Source organism: Oncorhynchus kisutch, linkage group LG9 (genome assembly GCF_002021735.2).
Source record: "Oncorhynchus kisutch isolate 150728-3 linkage group LG9, Okis_V2, whole genome shotgun sequence".
NCBI lineage: Eukaryota > Metazoa > Chordata > Actinopteri > Salmoniformes > Salmonidae > Oncorhynchus > Oncorhynchus kisutch.
In genome coordinates, this window is record NC_034182.2 from 33150592 (window position 1) to 33177180 (window position 26589).

At 44.4% G+C, this 26589-nt stretch overlaps 2 protein-coding genes across 3 annotated transcripts; one reads left to right on the forward strand and one right to left on the reverse strand.

Annotated features, from left to right (window-relative positions):
* Nucleotides 1–219: 219 nt before the first annotated feature.
* LOC109897083 (Y-box-binding protein 2-A-like) lies at nucleotides 220–4870 on the forward strand. 2 transcript variants are annotated; one of them, XM_020491609.2, is made up of 9 exons: nucleotides 220–415; nucleotides 1616–1679; nucleotides 1869–1902; nucleotides 2118–2207; nucleotides 2517–2762; nucleotides 3019–3101; nucleotides 3238–3454; nucleotides 3551–3700; nucleotides 3863–4870. In XM_020491609.2, the coding sequence occupies exons 1-9, from the start codon at nucleotides 337–339 to the stop codon at nucleotides 3896–3898; spliced, it is 999 nt and encodes a 332-aa protein (XP_020347198.1). In that variant the 5' UTR covers nucleotides 220–336; the 3' UTR covers nucleotides 3899–4870. The 2 variants fall into 2 exon arrangements, with proteins under 2 accessions (XP_020347198.1, XP_020347197.1); XM_020491608.2 differs by having other exon boundaries at nucleotides 255–415; nucleotides 2118–2219.
* Nucleotides 4871–4934: 64 nt separating this feature from the next.
* Nucleotides 4935–24751, reverse strand: LOC109897082 (solute carrier family 2, facilitated glucose transporter member 4). Its single transcript, XM_020491607.2, has 11 exons — nucleotides 24327–24751; nucleotides 20279–20374; nucleotides 14201–14361; nucleotides 11410–11534; nucleotides 11061–11176; nucleotides 10648–10810; nucleotides 10210–10397; nucleotides 8584–8688; nucleotides 8074–8175; nucleotides 6698–6901; nucleotides 4935–6530 (listed from the first exon to the last, which is right to left on the reverse strand). The coding sequence occupies exons 1-11, from the start codon at nucleotides 24357–24359 to the stop codon at nucleotides 6306–6308; spliced, it is 1518 nt and encodes a 505-aa protein (XP_020347196.1). The 5' UTR covers nucleotides 24360–24751; the 3' UTR covers nucleotides 4935–6305.
* Nucleotides 24752–26589: the final 1838 nt, after the last annotated feature.

The window sequence follows — 26589 nt, forward strand, 5'->3', positions numbered from 1 at the left end:
ATGTGCATTCAAAATCATTTGTACATCCTATATATAGGCCATTCCCGCACGTTCACAGTCCTGAGAGGTTGCATGCATAACAACACCTCATTCAGTCAATCACCGGTCTACCTACCTGCTTTCACTTTCAAACTTGTAATTATTCGCAGCTTGGCCCTTCCAATTGCCTTCCTTGCACAGCCTATGAGATTGCTGGATTGGCTATTACGATGCCAATGAGGGCGCGGTTAACATCGGGAATCCCGGGAGGTTGTCTGGATAAAAAGTTTGCGGTGGTGATCTGAGCTAAGTTAAGACAAGAGGGGGACATTATTGTGAATCTGTATCCGTGCGAGTATGACCGACGCAGAAGAGCAGAGCGCCCCATCCTCGGCACCAGTGGAAGAACCGCCACAGCTGGAGAGAAAAATTATAGGTAGGGAAAGTATAATTACTAGTGGCGAAGAGACCTTGACAAAAGTTTGATTACTTCGTTAGTGTTGTATGTGTGTGGATTTATCAAGGCAGCAACATTGGCCAGGTGTTTCAAATCAATGCGTAAAAGATGTCAGCTGGCTACAAATTGGGTAGATCGAAAGAGCGTAGGCTATATTTTCATTGTTTTGTCAGTTTGTTAGGTCTTGGGTCATGTCAATCAATTGGAGTAGCCCACATTGCGCACCCAGGTAAAATTATGCTGAACCTAAGCAGTTTTTGGATTGCATAATTTCTCGAGTTCCACGTCCATATTTTACGCACTGACTTGGGGTTTAAACAATTTCATATAATTGGTTTAAAAATCGACTCTAAGACTGACAGCAATGTTGATACATTATTCGAGAAGCGCAGACGAAATACTTGTTGTCAAATTACCCCTCGCTGGTTTGTGCGGTTGGTATTATGTGCCAACCAGTTTATACGCACTCGGTTTTATAAATTAATTAAAACAAATGTAGTTATCGACGTGGTTGAATGTAGAGTATTATTTTGACAGCATTAGCCTAACTTCACTATCAGATGTTCCGTTTTCCAAGGCGGAGGGAATTCGTTCACAGGTGTAGGTCATTGATTGAGCATCGATTGAAGTCTGATTTTCACATCTGACAGTCCTTCGGATCAAAATAATCACTTATCCGTGCTTATTTGCCACGTTCTGGTTTTCATTAAATGTCTTCAGCAATGCATTGCGCAGTAGTGCAAATTATTTGACTGAAGTTGCAATTCAACATTCCAATATCGGTGGAAATGACCTTTCTGTTTTTAGTTGCAACTACTGGGCGTATTAATGTATTGCACTAACCACGATGTCGAAACTTTTAACTGTTTTCACAGGAAGCACCTAGTCCCACTTGCCCTAGTCCGTGGGTTCTAGTCAAGTATTGTTAATGATTGACGCGAATGCTATATCCTGCAGCCTAGCTTGAAGTACTTTGCTTGATAAAAGAAGTTGCGATAAGGGATAATATTTTAGACATTATGGTAGTGTATTTTTCCAGTTAAATCTTCAGATGCTATTCATTGCTGGCCAAGTGACTTAAAGGTTTGACTTGAATTTGATTTTTGTGAATCGTATTTATCTGAAAGTCTGAGGGCCTTTTTACTGACAACTGTAAAAATAAAAACTTTGTTTTTGCAGCCTCTGCAGTCCAAGGCACGGTGAAATGGTTCAACGTGCGCAATGGCTATGGCTTTATCAACAGGTACCATGTTATGTGCTAGAAGGTGCCCCTGAATCATTTATTTTGTCTGATGTGCAAGGAAAATGTACACTAATGGGCATTACTTTTGTCACAATGCATACGCCTTGTAGTACAGCTATCTGACACTTTAACATGGATATGGTTTGTCATGGATGGGAGATGTCATTACTGATATTTTTCCCCCCTCAGAAACGACACCAAAGAAGATGTCTTTGTTCATCAGGTAAGCCCAGCAAGACTATGTCCATGTCAGGAAGAACACCTGCTGCTTAATACCACTGGGTCACATTCATTAATGCGCACTGTTCAACAATTGAAAAGGAGGGTTTCCTATTGGACCAGTTCAGGTAGTCCCTTACTGTATCAGTCTGCTTTCTTCTGTTTGGTGCCTAGTGAATACAACCCTGTATCACATCACCCAATCCATCTGCTGTTTAGACTGCCATCAAGAACAACAACCCCAGGAAGTTCCTTCGTAGTGTTGGAGATGGGGAGGTGGTGGAGTTTGATGTGGTCGAGGCCGCCAAGGTAGGTAAACCTGTAAGGATGGCTTTCATTTTATATCACCCATAATTAACAAGCCTTAAAGAGGTGTCACAATTCAAATTGTGACAGGCCTTTTCATGCCTCTGAGTTAGTTGTAAGCCATGTTCAGTTTTATGCCATAAGGTGTGCAGCTTTCTACATTCGGAGACATGTCATATGAATGGGTAATATTGATTCTGTGAACAATCCTTTCAATTTCAATGTCACTAAAACTGTGACTTGCACCTTGAGAATTCAATAACATTATCATTGTCGTAAATGTCTCTCCAACAAGCTCTTTCCCTCTCTCAGGGCTCTGAGGCAGCCAACGTGACCGGGCCTAGCGGGGTTCCTGTGAAAGGCAGCCGCTATGCGCCCAACAAACGTCGCTTCCGCCGCCGCCGCACCTCCCCTCGCAGCCCTCAGCCCGATGATAAGGGTGACTGCACCTCTGTCCCCACCTCAGAAGGCGAAGGGGAGAATGGCAGAGGGGAGAATGGTGAACGACCCGCACCGCGACGACGCAGGCCCCGCCGACCCAGACGGGAAGGACGAGAGGTGAGGAGTAGATGGATGGAAAAGGTGCCTTCCCTCCATGTTGACTTATTTGAAGACCAAAACAGATGGTTAAAGTAATATGGTGAATGGAACTTACTACCAGCAACTTCCTTCCACTTTAATTTACTCGGAATATTCTAGTTTAAATATCTGCAAATGGAGGGATGGGGTTGAGGTAGGTTGCACCTCATCCTGTGGATATCTGTTGTGTAATCAGTTCTCTCCTTTAGTGCTGTGTTGTCTGTTCTCTCCCCAGGGCGAGTCAGGGGAACAGGAAGGAGCAGTGGAAGGCGACCAGCAGAGGCCACCACCGCGCAGGTTCAGGCCCCAGTACCGCAGGTGAGACTTGTGACATGGCATTTTTTTGCTGGCAGATTTATTTGGGATAGGATCTTTATGTCAATGGATCTTTTTGAGCCCATAGGCCTATTTGACTCTACATTTGACTTTGTCCCACGCCACCTAACCTTCTCAGGCCGTTCCGTCCTCGCCCACCCCCTGGGGAGGGTAAGCAGGATGGCAGCGCCCCCACCGAGAGGCAGGAAGGCCAGGCAGCGGACGGACAGAAAGAGGTGGAGGCCCAGGAGGTCCAGCAGACAAACGGGAAGCCGGCCAATGAAGAAAGCCAGAAACCCCGCCGACAGTTCAGCCGCCGCAGGCAGAGGAACTCCGAGTCGAACACTGTCTCTAAAGTGAGCCACTCAGTGCTGCCTATGTAATGTTGTGCTGGAAATTTCTCTCCCTGTACAATGTTACGTGACAAAGTTTCTCCTCTGTTCATATCTTAGGATGGGACAGAGAAGCCAGCCTTGGGGCCTAGCACCACCCCTCAGACCTCCAAGCCAGCTGACGTCAAGGCCTCCCCCAAGTCTTCCCCTAAAGGCTCCCCCAAGATGTCCCCCAAGTCCTCCCCCAAAACCATCCACAAATCACCAGAGGTACGAGGCACCCAAGTCTTCTCAGTACTTCTCTTTCTACTGTTTCTTCTGGTCATAACTTGGCTGCTGAAGTCTTACTGTAGGTAATCATTTATGTAGTTTAATTTTAATATAGATTCTTTGGTTAATTATGGCAATTAAGTCTTAAATCTTCCTTTCCAGGCACCTGCCACGACAGTTCCCGTGGAGGCAGAATGACGCCTCTGAGCAGATGGTCACGTGACCCCAGGCAAGCGGTGGGACTCCACGCTAAATTGATGCAACCTTTCAGGGGTTGGGTGGAGGGGTTTGGGTTATGCCTATTGCACTACTACATTGCACTACAAAACTGCATCGTAGGCCATATTGTAGCTGATGTCACTAGTATGTGACCATTTAGTTCCTTAAGTAATTAGTTATTTTTCTACATGGGTTTTTAGAGGAATTAGATAAGTCATTTGATGGGATGGAAAGCACCAGGTGGATTTTGCTTTTCCTGTTTCCTTTATAATTTTGGGACATTCTGGCGTTCAATGAAAGCCCACCTATATTACAGGTGTCATTTGGTTGCCAATTGAAGACTCAAATCCTGTGGGACCCACTGCTTGTTTTTGAGGTTGGAAGTTTTAAGTTGTGGCATTATTTTGTGTTCAGTTTATTTTGTTTTAATGTCGGGCTCTCTCCTCTTGGCATCCTGTCAGTCTTTGTAGGTCCTATGGACCGTTAGACGCAGTCCCCCATCTAACAGTACATACCCACCTGACTTGTCTACACACTGCGTATGGGAGAAGGGGAGGAGAGGAAGGGATATAGTGGGTTGTCTGTGTTTACAATTGAGAAAATGCTCATTTTTAGAAGAAAGTGTGAACCTGCTTGGATGCCCATTTAAACCATAAAACCCACAGCAAGCTCTTTAATTGACTGAGAATGGGCACAAGCATTAGAGTGGCTCCAGCCTCTATTTAAGTTTGATAACATGAAAGCAAAGCAGGTGAGTGTAGTGGTACAGTCTGTGACCTGCCCCCCCCCACAGATTCTAAAACATGCTGCTGCCCCCCCCCCCTCATAAAGGCATGAGGCTGGTTTAAAGAAATATTGTACTTTTTTTTGGTTTTGTATGTGCTTGTTTGGAGGGGATTATGTGCAATGTCAGTATCAGAATGTCTATAAAAATCATGTTTGCAAAGACTACAATGCATTTCTTTGTATGGTCACATTACTCAGTACAATGTAAAATGTCTTGAATCACATTTAGTGGGATAAAACTGAAGTTGGTCATTTAATTTCTTCAACTCAAGCTCCAGTAACATCAACATTTCATCTAAACTATTACTTGACTTAAGTTGCAGTATATTTAATATATGCGTTTTGACACTTCTTGGGATGGTAATATATGAAATGACTCGCTGAAATGTCGGGTCCTCAACATGCCCATGTTTGTCAAATGGGGACAATTGTCACATGAACCACAGAACACTGCATATATATTTTTTCCCACACTACATAAGCCACAGGTCCTCCCTGTACAAATCTTCATGAAGACGGTCGCTCAACAGTACATAATAGATCGCTAACAGCACATGCGTATCAGTTTAGGGGCAGATGGCTGCTACGGTATTAGAGCCCTGTTGCCATAACTATGTAGGACTACGTTTGGAAACCAGTAGCATGAATACTAGTAGTGCTCACTTGGGGCCCTGTCCCATTCAGAAACTGAAGATATACTCCTATATGGGAGTGGGTGAAGTTTGAGTATTTTGTAGCTCCTTGTACAGTTTTTGTCAAGCAAACCAGCACACTGTATACATTAAGTACTTAATACAGGATTTCCTCTGTAAAAGGAGTCTCTATAGGCTGTACATTGAGTAGCATGTTAAAGCGGTCCACTATTTTGTGTAATCAAGTTTAGGGTTGCTAGTGGTGGAGTGGTTAGCCTGCTATGAGACTTATCAGAAATAAAATACCTCAGTCAATGCCACATGCCATAGCTTTGTAAAAAGGTACATGTTTTTTTGTCTTTCACCCAGATTCTCACCATCTCTGAAAACATCTAGATAAAGTGCAGAAATACCAGTTTCGCCAAGTCTCTTTCCCTTGAACATCTGTGCAGTCTCTCAGAATAAAATCACCCCCATCTGTACATGTACACTGGGGGTGGGGTAAATGCCTCAACGTTCAGAAACATTCTAGTTCCTGATCACCCATTATGGGTTGCTCTGGTAATAAATCTCCCACCCCACTGACCCTTCACCCTTTCTGGCATCTATTCAGTTGGTGCAATGCTTAGTAATGTTGTGCAACCTTTTCCTTGACTCAATTCCTGCAACCCCCGATTCTGCCAATATTTTTCACTGTAGCGTAATTTCCCAGTGGCAGCTATTGCATCAACTATGGCCCCCATCCCAAACAGATTCCACCTCCCTATCCCTCGACCCACACGCCAACGCCCCCTTCCCTACTTGATATGTCTAGATGCAACTCGATAAATGGTGAAAGGATGTTTGGAATGAGGCCCAAGCCCACCCCCAGTACCATTTCTCTTCCTCTACCCCCTTCCCTTGCCCACCACCCCACAGTCTGTCTGGCCTCCTCTGCCCACCTTCCCCAATTGCCCTATGGGATCCCTTCAGTTGAGGCTCCCCTCCTCCCCCAGGTAATCAAGCTCTGTGCTGTGTTTTCCCAGCTCCATGTCCAGGTCCATATCTATCATGGCGGGCGAGTGTTTGCTGAAGGTGTTGGAGATCTGGTCGAACGTCTTCCCCCGTGTTTCCGGCACCCGGAAGAAGGTGAAGATGAGGAAGAATAGCAGGAGCGCAGCGAAGATGAGGAAGACATATGGCCCACAAAGCTCCTGTGGAGTGGGAGAGGAGGGAATATGTTCACTGATGTATCTTAAGACATTCATTCACTCAACATTTAAACTCAATCAGACACCATCCAATCGACTTCACTGATCAATATCCATTATATTACAATCCCAAAATTCCCCCAAAACACCATAGTGACCACTGTACTTACAGCAACATATTGGAAGCCAAAGCCGATAATGAAGTTGGCTGTCCAATTCGCGAATCCGGCCACGGCCATAGCAGCGGGCCTGGGGCCTTGGGAGAAGAGCTCAGCCACAAAGAACCAGGGGATGGGCCCGGGGCCCACCTCGAAGAAGGCCACGAAGCCAAAGATGGCCAGCATGCTGATGTAGCTCATCCAGGGAACACTGTCCTGCCAAGGCAAAGGAGATGGTTTAGCCAGAGGTACATGGCTGGTGAGCGGAGGACTGATCATAAATGATTGGAATTACTATAAGCCCGTCCTCCCCAATTAAGGTGCCACCAGCTGCCTGTGGTACATGCATAGAAATAGTCATACCACCCATGATGGCCTCATTGACTTGAATATGGGGCCCCTTCTATACTGAACAAAAATATAAATGCAACATGCAACAAATTCAAAGATTTTACTGAGTTACAGTTCATATAAGGAAAAAAAAGGTAGGAGCATGGATCAGAAAACCAGTCAGTATCTGGTATGACCACCGTTTATCACATGCAGTGCGACATCTCCGTTGCATAGAGTTGATCCGCTGTTGATTGGGGCCTGTGGAATGTTGTCCCACTCCTCTTCAATGGCTGTGTGAAGTTCCTGGGTATTGTCGGGAATTGGAACATGCTGTCTACACGTCAATCCAGAGCATTCCAAACATGCTCAATGGGTGACGTCTGATGAGCATGCAGGCCATGGAAGAACAGGGCCATTTTCAGCTTCCATGAATTGTGTACAGTTCCTTGCGACATGGGGCCGTGCATTATCATGCTGAAACATGAGGTGATGGCGGCAGATGAATGGCATTACAATGGGCCTCAGGATCTCGTCGCATTCAAATTGCCATCGATAAAATGCAATTGTGTTTGTTGTCCGTAGCTTATGTCTGCCCATACCATAACCCCATCGCCACCATTGGGCACTCTGTTCACAACGTTGACATCAGCAAATCGCTCGCACCACGCAACACCATACACGTGGTCTGAGGTTGTGAGGCCGGTTGAACGCACTGCCAAATTCTCTAAAATGACGTTGGAGGAGGCTGATGGTAGAGAAATTAACATGAAATGCCCTGACAAAAGTTCTGGTGGTCATTCCTGCAGTCAGCATGCCAATTGCACGTTCCTTCAAAACATGACACCTGTGGCATTGTGTTGAAACAAAACTGCACATTTTAGAGTGAATCTATGTTGTCCCCAGCACAAAGACCAATACTTTACATGTTGCGTTTATATTTTTGTTCAGTGTAGTAATTTTATGTTTATGGATACATTATTCCAGTCCACCAAAGTTGCCATTCTGATAATATGTTAATGGCTTAATGAGCTTGTTGGTATTCGTTTGGAACTGACCAATAGGGCGAGAGCCATTGTCATGACAATGGCGCATCCGCACATTCCAGACAGGCCCAGCATGTGTAGTGTCCGGCGACCAGTCCTCTCAACCAGGAAGAGCTGTTGATTGGATAAGAACAAGGTGAAAAACAGGTCAGTAACAACAGGTCCGTGTCATGCTCGCTCATTTCTAATTGAGGAAAAACTTTGCAGATGATTCGGTCTGAATTTTCCAACTGGTGTTTGCCTAAGGAATTCTCCAATCTTTATGTAGGAGCTTTCTACAGGATGGAAACACAAAAGTGATGGCTTAACTAGAGAAGTTTGCATTTTAAAATCAAAGATCAACCCTCAACCCAATCAATAACATTAAAAAAACTAATCATGACCTGGCAACCCAACTCTGGCCGATTTGGAGGGGAAAGTCTAGGTTGGGTCGACTCACTACGTTATCTTCTTTGTTCAGTGATAAAGGTGAAGAGTTAAACAGTAATGGAGGTGCCTGGTTACAGGACCTTGCAAGCGTACCGAGACCACGGTGAAGGCACAGTTGACCACGCCGGCACCTATAGTGGCGTAGACAGGGCTCTGGACCCCTGCCTTCTGGAAGATACTGGTGGAGTAGTAGAAGATCTGGACAGGAGAGAAATAGAAGACGGTTGGTCAAGGAACGTGGTCCAGCTTTTTGAGTAATACTGACCAAATATGTGCCGAAAGGCAATATGGTTTGTGTAACGGTGGAATTGTCCATTCTAACATTGATTCAAATTGTGAAAATGGCCAAAGAGGATTGACTGTGGAAGAGTTTGAACACACACACACACACACACACACACTTTCCCTTTGTTTTGCTTCATTTTGACAAAACACAGCTTATCTGGAGACTCAACACAGCAAGGTTAAAGCAACACAGACAGACACACCCTGACACAAACTCAACCAGGTGTATAACACACATTGGGACATTTATTAATGACCCATTTTACCATGTCTCAGAATAGAATAGTATAGACCAGAACATAATGCATAGAATATTGTAGAATATAACTATGTCCTCTGACACGTACTGCTTGGCACATTCTTGTTTAGTTCAAATAAAACAAAAGAGTAAACACATACACAATCCATGTCTCAAGCCTTAAAACGACTTCTTTAACCCGTCTCCTCCCCTTTATCTACACTGATTGAAGTGGATTTAACAGGTAACACCAAAAAGGGATCATAGCTTTCAACTGGAATCACCTGGTCAGTCTGTCATGGAAAGAGCTGGTGTTCCTAATGTTTTGTGTAGTCAGTTGAAAGCTATGATCCCTTTTTGATGTCACCTGTTGAATCCACTTCAATCAGTGTAGATAAAGGGGAGGAGATGGGTTAAAGAAGGAGTTTTAAGCCTTGAACCAATTGAGACATTGATTGTGTATGTGTGCCATTCAGAGGGTGAGACTAAATATTTAAGTGCCGTTGAACAGAGTATGGTAGTATGTGCCAGGCGCACCAGTTTGAATATGCCAAGAACAACAACGCTGCCAAGTTTTTCACACTCAACAGTTTCCCATGTGTATCAAGAATGGTCCACCACCCAAAGGACATCCAGCCAACTTGACACAACCGTAGGAAGCATTTGAGTCAACATGGGCCAGCATCCCTGTGGAACGCTTCTGACACCTTGTAAAGTCCATGGCCCGACGAGTTGAGGCCGTTTTGAGGTGCAACTCAATATTAGGAAGGTGGTCCTAATGTTTGGTATATTCAGTGTATATGTTTGTATTAATAACATAACATATTGATAACATTTTTGGAGAAGAAACTGTCAACCCTATCTAGCTATGATAAGATATGACGTAACGGTGCATTGCAGCCCATGTTTAACTAATGTGAACTCAGTGGTATGTTGTGAAGGCTTGTGGAGCCAGTCAGCTTTCTGTGTTGAAGGTAAACAGATGTAAACAGTAGGAAGGCCTGGTCAGTCTCTCCCAGAACCCCTACCTGTCAGTCACCGTGGCAACAGGTGCCTGTGAGATGATGGGAACTATATGGTATTCAGCGTTCAATCACCCAATCACACAATAAAGTCCTAGACACGGCTACAAAGATCCTTAGACACACACACACACACACACTCTTCCCCACTCTCCTCCCTCCTCTAGTACTCACAGCGTTCACCCCGGACAGCTGTTGTGAGAGTTGCAGTAGGATGGCGATGATGATGGGCTGCCGGTACATGGGGGAGCGGAAGAGCTCTGCGATGGACACCTTCCTCTCCATGTCCATCCTCCTCTTCTCCTCCTTCATCTCTGCCAGCATATCCCCCACTTCCTGTCTCCCCGTCAGCCTCCTCAAGCCTAGGGATGAGTGGGAATGAGAATCAGGCTGAGAATAGAACTTCAGATGGGTTTCAGAGTGTGTGTGTGGTGGGGGAGGCTGACTTGTTCTGGGGTTTCCCAGACTCCCTAGCCCCCCTGTTATTCAAACCCTGCCCTGTTCTGCTTGTGGTCCTCTCCGTTCATCCAGAAAGAAAAAGAGACAAAGAAAGGAGACAAGCAAAAGAGGCCATCAGAGTGTCCTGGTACATGGTCGTGACTGGATCCTCACCGCTCTTGGCGTGGTGCTCCTGGGAACGGATGATGTAGAGGAAGCGGGGGCTCTCGGGGCAAAAGGGCAGCAGCACCATCTGCAGGACAGTGGGCAGAACGGTCACACCCACCAGCACTGGCCACAACTCCTCACTGCCCAGCAAAGACTCCAGACCCAGGACCTAAGGAAAAGGTAGGAAGGGGGAGAAAGGGAGAGAGGAAAGGAAAGCAGAGAGAGAGAGAGTGAGAGGGAGGAAAGAGAGAGAGTGAAAGAGAGAGGGGAAGGAAGGAAGGAGAGAGAGAGAGAGAGGAGGAGGAAGGAGAGAGAAGTTGACTACTTTAATACTTGTTCAGATAGATGTGTTGTGGAGAACAAACACCATTCTCTGGCCTGTAGAGAAAAAAAATATTGTGTGGTCTTGAGAGCTGTACCTGTGCCATGAGAATCCCTGTGACGATAGCCAGCTGGTGGAGCGTGCCCAATGCCCCTCGCAGACTGGTAGGGGCTATCTCACCCACATACATGGGCACCAGCCCCGATGCCAATCCTGGGAGAAAGAGAATGAGGCTCCGATTCAGAAACTGGTACGCCAAGGTGTGGAGAAAACCGAGCAGAGATAGTGGTTCCGATGAACTATTTCACTGGTCAGTACTGTTCATCTACAACCATAGAAAACAATATAGTCTGTCTACAACTGCACCACTGAAAAGCCATTCAAACAGCATTAAACCACATCAAAACACATTTCTGAGATAGTCAATCTGCAGGATGAGTGCTGACCACAGTATGCACCGATGACGAATCGTCCCAGAATCATCATCTCGAAGGACCTGCTGATCTTGGCCATGCCCATCAAACCTCCTCCGATGAAGGCAAACAAGTTGTTAATGAGCATGGCTTTCCTCCTGTCAGAATAAAGAGAAATATATTAGTTATCATTGGTATACTAGAAGTAAATATGTTATTAGTTGTTGGTTTGCAGATATACAATTGATATTTGTGAGTAGTGTGTGTTCTGGCAGTTAGACAGTATAAGAACAGGTCTTCGACAATTCCACCATTTAGCCTCTTAATGGCAGATCACAAAACAGAGATAATGCCTCTGCTGATATATCCATGTTACAAAGTGTCATAGGAGAAAGTGTCACAGGCAGGGTTGGGGAGTACAAGTAAGGGATTACAAAAAAACGATAACTGTAATCCGTTACATTACAAGCAAAAATATTGTAATCAGATTACAGATTCTTTTGAAAAACTAGATGATTACCTCAAGAATTACTTTTAGATTCAGAAAGGATGTTTCATACTTTTCTCAATGACATTCAAATCAGAATTGAAAAAAGGCACGAGTTTAAGTTTGTTCCACCTGAGCGAGTCTGACCACAAGTCAGAGACCACTATGATGACACCCCAAATGTGTTTGATGGATCGTGGGAAAAGAGCAGGAATAGGCTTTTGTAGGCTACAGTCCAATGGTGCGACTGCTGTCGGCATCCAATGACTGTCCAACTTAAATAAACGCTTGGAGGTAAAGGATGACAGCAGTGGTGTAGTCTACGGCGATACGGATATCACTTAGTATTGATATCTACATAGCGCATTGATGTGAATCACACTGCTGCTCTCTCATTTAGCTATTTGCGATTTATGGATTGTGGTTGTTGTGGATGGCTGTTCGCAAATCTAAATGTACAGTTGATGGTTGAATTCAAGAAGTTTAAGCTGCCTATCACTCTTTGCTTTTGAAACCAGTGGACAGCCAGAAAAATGTGTTCTTGCAACAGCTGCATAGTGCGGATCCCAGCCTATGGAATAAAAGTCTGGCTTCTATTACTCAGTCTAATTCATGCTGATAAAAAAAATGGACACATGCTCAAACTTGCACACTTTTGATAGACTTAAAGGGGCAATCTGTAATTTTGCCCACCATGAGAAACTTAAGTCTAGGGGGAAAGACCGGCTCCGGCTTTCTTACTCCCACTCTACTCGGGATCCCCTTTCAATCACAGAGGGCTCTGGGTCTGTGTCCAGATAACATCCCGGCTTGGGTTACAATAGGAAACTGAGTTGAGCCACTGCCTAATAACACAACCCTGCCCAGTAACACTTTCTCCCACTATCCATAGGGAACCATGTTGGATCTGACTGACACAGTCACTTCCACTGTTTTTCCTATATATTCCTCACTGCATTGTTGGGAAGGGCCCATAAGTAAGCATTTCATTGTTAGTCTACAAAGCATGTGACAAGTTTGATTTGCTCACACTATCCATAGGGAACCACATTGGATCTAACTGACTGCCACTATCTATGGGGAACCATGTTGGATCTAACTGACTGCCACTATCTATGGGGAACCATGTTGGATCTAACTGACTGCCACTATCTATGGGGAACCATGTTGGATCTAACTGACTGCCACTATCTATGGGGAACCATGTTGGATCTAACTGACTGACACTATCTATGGGGAACCATGTTGGATCTAACTGACTGACACTATCTATGGGGAACCATGTTTGATCTAACCAACTGCCACTATCTATGGGGAACCATGTTGGATCTAACTGACTGCCATAATCTATGGGGAACCATGTTGGATCTAACTGACAGACACTATCTATGGGGAACCATGTTTGATCTAACCAACTGCCACTATCTATGGGGAACCATGTTGGATCTAACTGACTGCCACTATCTATGGGGAACCATGTTGGATCTAACTGACTGACACTATCTATGGGGAACCATGTTGGATCTAACTGACTGCCATAATCTATGGGGAACCATGTTGGATCTAACTGACTGCCATAATCTATGGGGAACCATGTTGGATCTAACTGACTGACACTATCTATTGGGAACCATGTTTGATCTAACCAACTGCCACGTTCTATGGGGAACCATGTTGGATATAACTGACTGACACTATCTATTGGGAACCATGTTTGATCTAACCAACTGCCACGTTCTATGGGGAACCATGTTGGATATAACTGACTGCCATAATCTATGGAGAACCATGTTGGATCTAACCAACTGCCACTATCTATGGAGAACCATTTTGGATCTAACTGACTGACACTATCTATACGGAACCAGCTTGGTTTAACTAGGCAAGTCAGTTAAGAACAAATTCTTATTTACAATGACGGCCTACACCAGCCAAACCCAGATGACACTGGGCCAATTGTGCACTGCCCTATAGGACTCCCAATCACAGCCGGGTTACGATACAGCCTGGATTTGAACCAGGGTGTCTGTAATAATGCCTCAAGCACTGAGATGCAGAGCCTTAGACCGCTGTGACACTCAGGAGTGCTGACAACTATGCATTACGTGGGTGTATCAGTGTGTAGGTCTATGTGTGTACATACTGGCCCCAAGTCTGTGAGAAAGTGAATACATCTGTCTATATACCTACATCTATGCAAAATAAAAAACACATGTGCTATGATATTTACAAGTGTGTGTGTGTGCTTGTACTTGTGTGCATATGTGCATTCTGTGGGTGAGTGTGTGTCTGTGTGCCCGCTCCCGCATGCATACATGTGTGTATCATTTCTCCTACCTCCCCAGCCACTCTGAGATGACGCCCACACAGAAGGAGGAGATCATACCGCCTATAGAGAAGATGGCTACGGACAGGGACCAGAGGGTTGTGAGGGTACTGCTGGGGATGGGCTCTCCATACCGATGCACCCATGTAGCGTTGTAGTCCGCTTCAATGATCTGGACAGGCAGGAGAAGAGATATGAGACATTTGATAGAGCTAATATTTTTCCTTAGGAAGACTATAGTCTAGTCCCAGGTCTGTTTGTGCTGTCCCAGCATGACAGTGATCATAGGAGTTGGTAAGACACAAACTGATCTGGGACCAAGTTAGGAAGACAACAATGTTGTCAAGATAACAAAGATAACATTTCTTTAGTTGGTTGGAGCGTTGTGCTTCCTTACAACACCAGAGTTGTTGGTTTGATTCCTGCATTTTGGGCTCCCGAGTGGCGCAGCGGTCTAAGGCACTGCATGTCAATGCAAGAGGTGTCACTACAGTCCCTGGATCAAATACAAGCTGAATCACATCTGGCTGTGATTGGGAGATGATTCCCATAAACCGGCACAGCATCGTTGGGGTTTGGCGGGGGTAGGCCGACATTGTAAATAAGAATTTGTTCTTAACTGACATGCCTAGTTACATTTTTAAAAATAATTTCAGAGTGGATAATATTTGGTTGAGACGTTGATCAATGAAATTCCAACCTACATTCCATTGTGTTTCATCGAACAGCGGAACCAAATGATCTGGATTGCAGTTCGCGATTCTGTGTAGGTTATTACAGCCATTGTGAAGATCTCCACAGACCTGCGACAACCTATGCATGCTATCTTGAACATGCATGACTTACTGTATTACAAAAGTAATACTGAACTGTGTTTGGTTGACAAGGCAACCAAATATTAACATTTAAAGGAGATATATCTACTGCATGGATAGTTGCATCAGAGCAACTGGCTTAATCCCATCCTTGAACATATATTTTTGGTTGAGTTGGAGACGTGAATCCAACTTATAATTAGTTAACTTGTCAACAAGTTAATAGGCTATTTGTTATATTTCAAAAGTGATACTGAATTGTGTTTGGTTGCCAACACAACCAAATATCAACATTTGAAGGAGTTGTATCTTCTGCTTGGATAGTTCCATCTGTACCACTGACTAAGTCTGGCTTTAATTCCAGTTTGTCTACAAATTAATCATTGATATGTTGGATTCAGGTATCCATCGCAACTAAATCAATTCCAACTGTAAATAAAGTTTGATCCTATTCTTTTTTGTGATATCAAATTGGTAGTTACAGTTTTGTCCCATCGCTACAACTCCCATACGGACTTGGGAGAGGCGAAGGTTGAGAGCCATGCGTCCTCCAAAACACAACCCTGCCAAGCTTCATGACACACTGCTCACTTAACCCTGAAGCCAGCTGCACCAATGTGTCAGAGGAAACACTGTACAACTGGCAACCGAGTCAGCGTGCATGCACCTAGCCCACCACAAGGAGTCACGATGAGACAAGGACATCCCTGCTGGCCAAACCCTAGCCTAACCCAGATGACACTGGGCCAATTGCACACCGTCTCACAGTCACGGCTGGCTGCGACACAGCCTGGGATTGAACCCGGGTCTATAGTGAAGCCCCTAGCACTGCAATGCCTTAGACCGCTGCACCACTCAGGAGGCCCTTAGTCCAATTCCTGAGATGGATACCTGAATAAAACATATTAATTATTAATTTGTAGACAAACTGGAATTAAAACCAGACTAAGTCAGTGGTACAGAAGGAACTATCCAAGCAGAAGATACAGCTCCTTCAAATGTTAATATTTGGTTGTGTTGACAACCAAACACAATTTAATGTAACTAAATATCATAACATTTGAAATCAACCAAAGCTTGAAACCCTGGTCCTATTTAGGTTTTAAGCTGCTTCTTTTATGATAATGGTTATAACGTTGAAGATCTGATGTTGTTTTAAAGGTACAAATTCAACATATTGTATACAAGGTTAAAATATGTACGTAGACATTTTGTTACTATGATGACATAATCCTGTGGTTAAAGTTTTACCCTCAAAACAAGTTGATTACTTTTTACAAATCCAATGTATTTTCTACATAGATTCCACGTCACAATACATTGACAAATTACGTTGAAACAATGTTAATTCAACCATTTTGTGCCTAGTGGGATGGCATGGGCCACATATACTGAATCTAGGTAGTAAGTGTATGTGAGGCCTCACAAAGTGTTCCTTGAGATACATACTTTGGTAATGGAACAGAGAGAGATATGCTTGGTGTGAATACTAGGACAAACTGTTCTGTGCAGGCCAGCTATAACCACAACCCAAAACTCTGTGCCTCTTGCCTGCCAATATGACTAACTTCCTACTCATTAATCCCTTACCTAGGCAGGTAGCCTAGCAGTTAAGAGTGTTGGGCCAGTAACCCCCCCAAAAAAATATCTTGGTGTGCCCTTGAACAAGGCACTTAACCCTAATTGCTCCTGTAAGTCACTCTGGATAAGAGAGTCTGCTAAGTGACTAAACTGTAATTTAACACAAATAGATGTCAGTTCAGTCTAAAGGTTGTTTTGGGCCTGAGGCTTTCGCCTGGTAAATAGATGGCACAGGGGTCAAAGTTTTGACACTCTGAGTTAAGAGTGTCAAGGGACCGGGACTCATGACCAGAGGAGCCACGTCGGTTGTAAGGCCCCTCTAAAACACAACTCACTGACTCCAAGTAAGTTCCTCTGTCTGACTCACTCACTGGCTGTATCTAAATACAGGTACTAACACTTGAATGATACTGCTGTATACCCACAATGCAATATATGCAGCATGAAACAAATGCTACATTTGATATAATGTGCTCTCTCCATGACATTGACTGACCAGGTGAATCCAGGTGAAAGCTATGATCCCTTATTGATGTCATTTGTTAAATCCACTTCAATCAGTGTAGATGAAGGGATGGAAACAGGTTTAAGAAGGATTTTTAAGCCTTGGGACAATTGAGACATGGATTGTGTATGTGTGCAATTAGGAGGGTGAATGGGCAAGACTAAAGATTTTGGGGCATGGTAGTAGGTGCCAGGCGCACCGGTTTGTGTCAAGAACCACAAGGCTGCTGGGTTTTTCACGCTCAACAGTTTCCCGTGTGTATCAAGAATGGTCCACCACCCAAAGGAAATCCAGCCAACTTGACACAACTGTGGGAGGCGTTGGAGTCAACATGGGCCAGCATCCCTGTGGAACGCTTTCAACACCATGTGAATTCCATGTCCTGACAAATTGAGGCTGTTCTGAGGGCATTCTTAATGTTTGGTACATTCAGTGGATTTGATGTATGGTAGCTGACATATGTTCCAATATATTCTCTATATTAGTAATTACCAGATATATGTTCTGACATATGCCACTTCCACATCAAAACCCCATGACCCAACCCCGACTAACACATTTTACGAGAAGGGGGCTTTAGGATAGTGAATCTAAGGGAATGTCTAGACAGCAGCGAGAGCATCTAACTATATCTATATGGTTCAGGAGGCTGTACTGGACGTGCACTATGTAGTGTCCCACTCCGAACACGACACCATCTGCCCTTGACTCTGTCTCGGCGTGAACCCTCTGCGAACCTTGTGAGTGTTGCCCCCCCCAAAGCCCAAAATAGCCCCTTTTTCCCATGACACCAGAATCACTGCCTTAAACCCCTCTGCCTCCAATTGCACCCCTCAGCTGTGAAGGATACCTGAGATGGGAGGGGGGGGGCAATGGAGGGGGTAAATAGATGTGTGAATTGTGAAGGCTTGCAGATGGGTGAGGGGGTGGAGGGGTGAGGGGGGGTGAGGAGGGGGTGAGGGCTGAGGAGAGGATGAGAGGTATGGAGGGGATGAGGGGTGAGGAGGGGGTGAGGTGTGAGGAGAGGATGAGAGGTGAGAAGGGGATGAGGGGTGAGGAGGGGGATGAGGGTTGAGGGTTGAGGGATGATGAGGGGTGAGGATTGGAAGGAATGGTGAGGGGGGGTGAGGGATGATGAGGGGGGATAAGGGGGATGAGGGGGGATAAGGGGGATGAGGGGGATGAGAGCTGAGGAGAGGTGAGGATGGTGGGTATTTTTGGCAACGCTGTGTGTTTCGTCATGCAGCATGTGGTGCACACACCCCCTGGTGTTGACATTACTCAGATGTTCCCCTGGACACCCCTCGCTCTTTCTGATCTTTCCCTCTCTTGCATCCAATCTATTTCTTCCTCGCTCTCTTTATCCATCTCCTATTCTCTAAAAGTACATCCTCACTCTCTCTATTCCCCCTTTACCTCTTTCTCTATTCCCCCTTTCTCTCTCTCTCTCTCTCTCTCTCTCTCTCTCTCTCTCTCTCTCTCTCTCTCTCTCTCTCTCTCTCTCTATCCCCCCCCCCCTCTCTCTCTCTCTCTATCCCCCCCCCCCCCCCCCCCCCCCCCCCCCCCTCTCTCTCTCTCTCTCATCGACCAAGTTTCAATACATAATTGTTTGTACTAACATTAGGATGTTGCTTTTAAAACACATAGGGCTGGTTTTCCAGTCACAGATTAGGCTTAGTCGTGGACAAAAAATAGCTTTCAATGGAGAACTCCATTGAGAATGTTTTTTAGTCCAGGACTAGTCTTAATCTGTGTCCAGGAAACCATCCCATAGACTGTACTGCACTGTGAAAGGGAGAAGTCAACCTATGGTGTACAAATTCACTATATATACAATGAGTGGATTCTGCATTTCAGCCACACCCGTTGCTGACAGGTGTATAAAATTTGAGCACACCGCCATGCAATCTCCATAGACAGACATTGGCAGTAGAATGGCCTTACTGGAGAACTCAGTAACTTTCAACGTGACAACATCATAGGATGCCACCTTTCCAGCAAGTCAGTTTGTCACATTTCTTCCCTGCTTGGGGTGCCCCGGTCAACTGTAAGTGCTGTTATCGTGAAGTGGAAACGTCTAGGAGCAACAATGGCTCAGCTGCGAAGTGGTAGGCCACACAAGCTCACAGAACAGGACCGCTGAGTGCTGAAAGGCGTAGCGAGTAAAAATTGTCTGTGCTCGGTTGCAACACTCACTACCAAGTTCCAAACTGCATCTGGAAGCAACGTCAGCACAAGAACTGGAGCTTCATGAAATGGGTTTTCATGGCCGAGCAGCCGCATACAAGCCTAAGATCACCATGCGCAATGCCAATTGTCGGCTGGAGTGGTGTAAAGCTCGCCGCCATTAGACTCTGGAGCAGTGGAAAAGAGTTCTCTGGCGGGATGAATCACGCTTCACCATCTGGCAGTCTGACGGATGAGTCTGGGTTTGGCCGATGCCAGGACCTAATCGCCCAACATCAGTGCCCAACCTCACTAATGCTCTTGTGGCTGAAGCAAGTCCCCGTAGCAGTGTTCCAACATCTAGTGGAAAGCCTTCCCAGAAGAGTGGAGGCTGTTATAGCAGCAAAGGGGGGACAAACTCCATATTAATGCCCATGATTTTGGAATGAGACATTCGACGAGCAGGTGTCCACATGCTTTTGGCCATGTAGTGTACCTGGTCCTTAGAGAAAACAACAACAATAATCAGTTTTAGAAAAGGTCATGCTAGAGGTATTAATTCCCAGGTCGGTTCTTAAACAGCAACTCTCTTTGACTCACTCATAGAGCACAGGGAGCTGTTTTCAGTCGCTGCCCTTTATCAGTTGAAACGGCGAGACTGAGCTTAGTTGGGTGGAATCAAGGGGACATCTGTTGTAAATGCCAACTCACTACCTGTCTCAGGTAGTTTTGCAGCCACACTCCCCTATCAGTGTGTGAAATGAAATGTGAGACAACACATTGAAGAGTTCTTGGTTAACAGTTATTCCGATGCTGAACCTTCTCACCTGGTTTTGAAGTGTATTACACTTAAGCATGCAACCGTCTGAGAACCATGGTTCTGGCACTAGCATCTATGTTTGCAGACCCATGTTTCATGATAACACTTTTGGTGCAAACATGGCATCTATAGGAAATTCTAAATCCCAATTTGCAGAACTCTGTATCAATAGCTCTGGTTGATGAGTGCAAGTCGGTCTTACCTTCTGAGGAGCGTTGATGACACCTATGTTGTACCCAAACTGAAAGGAACCCAATACAGCGGTGAACACTGAGAGAGCAAGGGTTCCAGTCACCGTCTGTAGAGCACACACAAGAACACAACACCTCACTGTTACCATGATGCAATTGTGTGGTTGTTCACAAAGAGATTGTGTGAAGGATGTGGAGAAGATGGACCATCTAGAAAGGTATGGTTTGTTGCACAGACAATGTCATGTCCATACACAGACAATGTCATGTCCATACACAGACAATGTCATGTCCATACACAGACAATGACGAAACTGCTGTTGTAAGATGACCATGTCTAGACTGTTTACAAGCCTCTATATTTTGGGAACTCTCCTGTCTTAGTAAAGGCCAAAACTACACACATGCAGACACACACACACACACACACACACACGCACAAACAGACCCCACATCCCTCCAGACACACCTCTCTAATATCCACTATATATACAGTGGGGCAAAAAAGTATTTAGTCAACCACCAATTGTGCAAGTTCTCCCACTTAAAAAGTACACTTCAACTATGACAGACAAAATGAGAAAAAAAATCCTGAAAATCACATTGTAGGATTTTTAATGAATTTATTTGCAAATGAAAATGAAAATAATATTTGGTCAATAACAAAAGTTTATCTCAATACGTTGTTATATACCCTTTGTTGGCAATGACAGAGGTCAAACGTTTTCTGTAAGTCTTCACAAGGTTTTCACACACTGTTGCTGGTATTTTGGCCCATTCCTCCATCCTCCACTCCTCTAGAGCAGTGATGTTTTGGGGCTGTTGCTGGGCAACACGGACTTTCAACTCCCTCCAAAGATTTTCTATGGGGTTGAGATCTGGAGACTGGCTAGGCCACTCCAGGACCTTGAAATGCTTCTTACGAAGCCACTCCTTCGTTGCCCGGGCGGTGTGTTTGGGATCCTTGTCATGCTGAAAGACCCAGCCACGTTTCATCTTCAATGCCCTTGCTGATGGAAGGAGGTTTTCACTCAAAATCTCACGATACATGGCCCCATTCATTCTTTCCTTTACACGGATCAGTCGTCCTGGTCCCTTTGCAGAAAAACAGCCCCAAAGCATGATGTTTCCACCCCCATGCTTCACAGTAGGTATGATGTTCTTGGATGCAACTCAGCATTCTTTGTCCTCCAAACACGACGAGTTGAGTTTTTACCAAAAAGTTATATTTTGGTTTGATCTGACCATATGACATTCTCCCAATCTTCTTCTGGTTCATCCAAATGCTCTCTAGCAAACTTCAGACGGGTCTGGACATGTACTGGCTTAAGCAGGGGTACATGTCTGGCACTACAGGATTTGAGTCCCTGGCGGCGTAGTGTGTTACTGATGGTAGGCTTTGTTACTTTGGTCCCAGCTCTCTGCAGGTCATTCACTAGGTCCCCCCGTGTGGTTCTGGGATTTTTGCTCACCGTTCTTGTGATCATTTTGACCCCACGGGGTGAGATCTTGCGTGGAGCCCCAGATCGAGGGAGATTATCTGTGGTCTTGTATGTCTTCCATTTCCTAATAATTGCTCCCACAGTTGATTTCTTCAAACCAAGCTGCTTACCTATTGCAGATTCAGTCTTCCCAGCCTGGTGCAGTTCTACAATTTTGTTTCTGGTGTCCTTTGACAGCTCTTTGGTCTTGGCCATAGTGGAGTTTGGAGTGTGACTGTTTGAGGTTGTGGACAGGTGTCTTTTATACTGATGGCAAGTTCAAACAGGTGCCATTAATACAGGTAACGAGTGGAGGACAGATGAGCCTCTTAAAGAAGAAGAGGTCTGTGAGAGCCAGAAATCTTGCTTGTTTGTAGGTGACCAAATACTTATTTTCCACAATCATTTGCAAATAAATTCATAAAAAATCCTACAATGTGATTTTCTGGATTTTTTTCCCTCATTTTGTCTGTCATAGTTGAAGTGTACCTATGATAAAAATTACAGGCCTCTCTCATATTTTGAAGTGGGAGAACTTGCACAATTGGTGGCTGACTAAATACTTTTTTGCCCCACTGTAACTGTGGTACTAAATGAGAAAGGATCTTTATAGCCATGTCCAGGACTTTCCTGTGTATCGTGTTATTGGGTGACTGAACGATGAGTTGCCTATAGTTCCCATCATCTCACAGGCACCTGTTGCCACGGTGACTGACAGGTAGGTGTTCTGGGAGAGACTGACCAGGCCTTCCTACTGTTTACATCTGTTTACCTTCAACACAGAAAGATGACTGGCTCCACAAGCCTTCACAACATACCACTGAGTTCACATTAGTTAAACATGGGCTGCAATGCACCGTTACTTCATATCTTATCATAGCTAGATAGGGTTGACAGATTCTTCTCCAAAAATGTTATCAATATGTTATGTTATTAATACAAACATATACATGGAGTGTTTACTGTTTTGTTTCAACTAAACAAGACTGCAAGCAGTTCCCGTCAGAGGACATAGTTCTATTCTACAATATTCTACGCATTATGTTCTGGTCTATACTATTCTATTCTGAGACATGGTAAAACGGTTCATTAATAAATGTCCCAATGTGTGTTATACACCTGGTTGAGTTTGTGTCAGGGTGTGTCTGTCTGTGTTGCTGTAACCTTGCTGTGTTGAGTCTCCAGATAAGCTGTGTTTTGTCAAAATAAAGCAAAACAAAGGGAAAGTGTGTGTGTGTGTGTGTGTGTGTGTCTGCGTCCCACATCGTACAACAAAGAAAACATTTCTAGTCTAAAGGCAAGAGTCACGCTCTATTTCACTTCACAGAACGTGCTTCACAACATTTCAACTGTAGCCTGCATATGTAGAACATATTGGGAAAGACAGAAACAAATGGGACAGAGTTGAGGTCAAGGCAAGATAATATTGTTTCTCACTGTCTCAGATTCTGTCATCAGCAACCAATTTAAACGTACCGGCATTTTGATATAACAGTTTGGTGATGTGTTTTTTGCTATTGTGCCACCAATCATGAAAAGAAAGAATACCTCAAGGATGCTGAAATCCTAGTAAGTCTAAGAAGAATGGTTTTGAATTAGAGTGTCAGTAACCTTGTTGGCGTCAGCTGTGGGAAGGAACAAGGTACAGGTTGTACTGGGTGATCTACCAACCAACCCATATTCATCTCAGCCCTGATCAGTAAGCACGCTCTTCTCCCTGCTGATCAAGGTCACTATATAGGACCAATAAAACTACGGGCTCTCATGTCCAAAATAAAGGTTGACTTTATGTTTTGTCAATCTTCCAGAAAATCAAACATTATGTTTTGTTTAATATATGAATAGCAATTGTTATAATTATTCTAATAACACAAAATGTCAAATTTAATTTCACTCTCAATAGAAACACTATGTCTTTTCTTATCTTGTTATATTTGACGGACACTAACAAACAGCGGTTGCTCTGTCCTTATTTTGGTCAACCATGTTGTTGTGAACCACGTCATAGATCACAAGATTCTGCAGTGGTATTAGTGACCGTTTGCTTGGATGGAGTCATCATTGTCATCATTGTATGCACATGCGAAATTACATTGAAACAACGTTGATTCAACCAGTGTGTGCCCAGCGGGATTCAATGCCACTGGCAGACCAGTTATTTTGTCAGGTGAAAAGAAAATCGATCATGCACTGAGGAGGATGAGAATAAACAGATAGAGATACTTAGAAATATATATATTAGGATAAGAGTGCGTGATCGATTTTTCTTTTTCCTAATGAGAGCCTAAAACTTGGATTATAAAATATAAACAATAAATGTATAATTTGATTAATAGATAAATTGATAATTATGCTTTTACAGTCGTAGAAAAAGGTTTTAAACAACACAATATACATTTTAAATCACACATTATGCAAAGACATGGGCTAGACTATTTAAAATCTGTGTCAATAGTGAGTAAATTATACTTCATCCCTCATAGGCTACTCAGTGTTAGTGCGCATGAAAACATTTCATTGCAATTTACTTATTGCAAATCAACTATTTTCTTATAAAAACGAGTGTTGTTTAGATTACCTCCCCTCCGAGTTGCTGAAACCCAGACGGCATGTCTTTGACAGCGCGAGACACAGATTACAGTCGGTGACAGTTGTGTCCCGCTCCCCCGCGCGCTATCCCAACTGGACACCACGTGAAAAAAACTCAATTGGAATAAGGACAATAAACCTGGTACTTGTATTAAAAGTCGAAAGGAAGAGTAAAACCCAAGACAAAAACTGGAACCAAAGTGAAAACCGACGAGGTGGCGATAGTTCTAAATGTTTAACGTGTCCTCTCTTTGAAGTTTGTGGAGCGTCTGGGTCCAGTTTGCATATAATGACATCAGTACACCGGCGCACAACTCTTGGTATTTTCAAACGACGGAGAGAAGGTGCGGAGGGAACGAGGGGCGACGGGAGGGCGTTTTAGCCGCCCCCTACTCTTGAAGGCCTGTCACAGAGGTCGTCTTTTGGGGTGAGACGGAAGCAGAAAGCCATGTCTTGACCTTATACACCATTGGCTGAAGTCAAGAGGAGCGCTTAATCAGCATACAGAATAATCACCATCTCACTGTAACTTCTATGCACTGTGGGTTTTTCAAATTCCATGAGTGGCCTAGATACAGTATATTGGACATATTGAAGCTGAACAGCATGTGCAAAAGAGATAGTCGTGATGGTTCATGCCATTGTTAAATTCAGTTAAAAAGCATTATTTTAAAAAGTGCGGTAGACTAGTTAGTCTACTTTTAAACGAATTCCTCTTCAACCTTAACATGTGATTTTCTCCACCACCATTAAGAATGGTTATAATTGGGTGAAGAGACACTTTCCTCTTATTGATTAGATTGAGACCTGCAGTGGCTGAAAAAGGTACATCTATAGAAAGGACTATATTTATGATATGCTTATTAGATATGTAGCTCATTCCTCTGCAGGGGATGGTGTGCAAAGGCTGGATGCCTGGACCTTGGGAGAAAGCCAATGTCCACCACCACCAATCTGGACCTATGACTCAACACTTCTTCTGGATAGTCAGATGGGCTTGTCTACATTGCCCTGGCAGTCATTCTGTCTTTCCGCTATTTTAGAACACATGCCAAAAGGGTGACGCTCCCCACCAGTACACCACAGCTAAATCACTCCATCCACCACAAACACTTCCCTATTTCACACAAAAATATGAATCCTTTCGGAGGCAACCAGTGGGCCCTAAATTTGGAATGTACCACTTGGGTCGGCGAAGTAGGGGTGGCTGGGGAAATTGGGGACAGCTAGCAGGTGTGAATTGGGAGGTGTGTCTTGGTAGGGGTTATGAGGGGCAAGGCAGGACCTGACAAAAATGCAATGGAAAAATGTCTGGACTAGATCTATCAATACAACTCACCCACACCCTCTGTGAACAAGCTCGCATCTCACCCCACTTTCCCTTCCTCACATCTTCCCCTTCCCCCCTCCCCTCTATCATACTCTAATCTAAGGCACAGATTGAGAAAGAGGAGCTGAACCTGACACCATCGTCCAAAGCCAGGGCCCCTGGCCAGTGAGTCATGTGTATGGCCCACACTAAATGAGGAAGAAATTCTATACCAGGAGAACAGTGGCCTAGGACCTCCAGACGACATGACATGCACTCTTAAAAAAAGGGTTCTACATGGAACCCCAAAAGGTTCTACCTGGAACCAAAATGGTTCTACTTGGAACCAAAAAGGGTTCTTCAAAGGGTTCTTCTATCGGGACAGCCAAAGAACACCTTTATGTTCTAAATAGCACCTTTTCTTTCTAAGAGTGTGTGGGTCTATGTAGACCTACATACCTGTATCCCGGGACAGACACAGATAATACACAGTGGTGCCTGTAAGAACCAACTGTCCCAATCAAAGATTTAAAAAAAACAGAACTGGCCCAAACAAAGAAATGAAAACAGAACAAATATACAATGTTTGGGCAGTCACAGTGCAAATGTCAGTTGTGTTGTTCCAAAACTGGAAGTGACACCAATCAGAGAGTGTTATCTGATGGAAAGTCACACCGCCACACTGACCGACGCACACGGACCATGTGACTGCCCCACCGCCAGTCAAACAGGTGACCTGCTGTGTGTCAGGCGATGTGATTACTGTTCCTCTGTAATGATTCGCTTCCGCACTGTGTGTGTGTGTGATTAGTAAAATGGGGCTGCCAGAGTGCCAGTTCTTAAACATTTTACAGTAATGTGATGTGTGACAGAAAACGGATGTCGCATTATAGCCAATTGTGCGTTCAACAAGTCTCAGACTTAGAAAGCAATGGTGTCTATT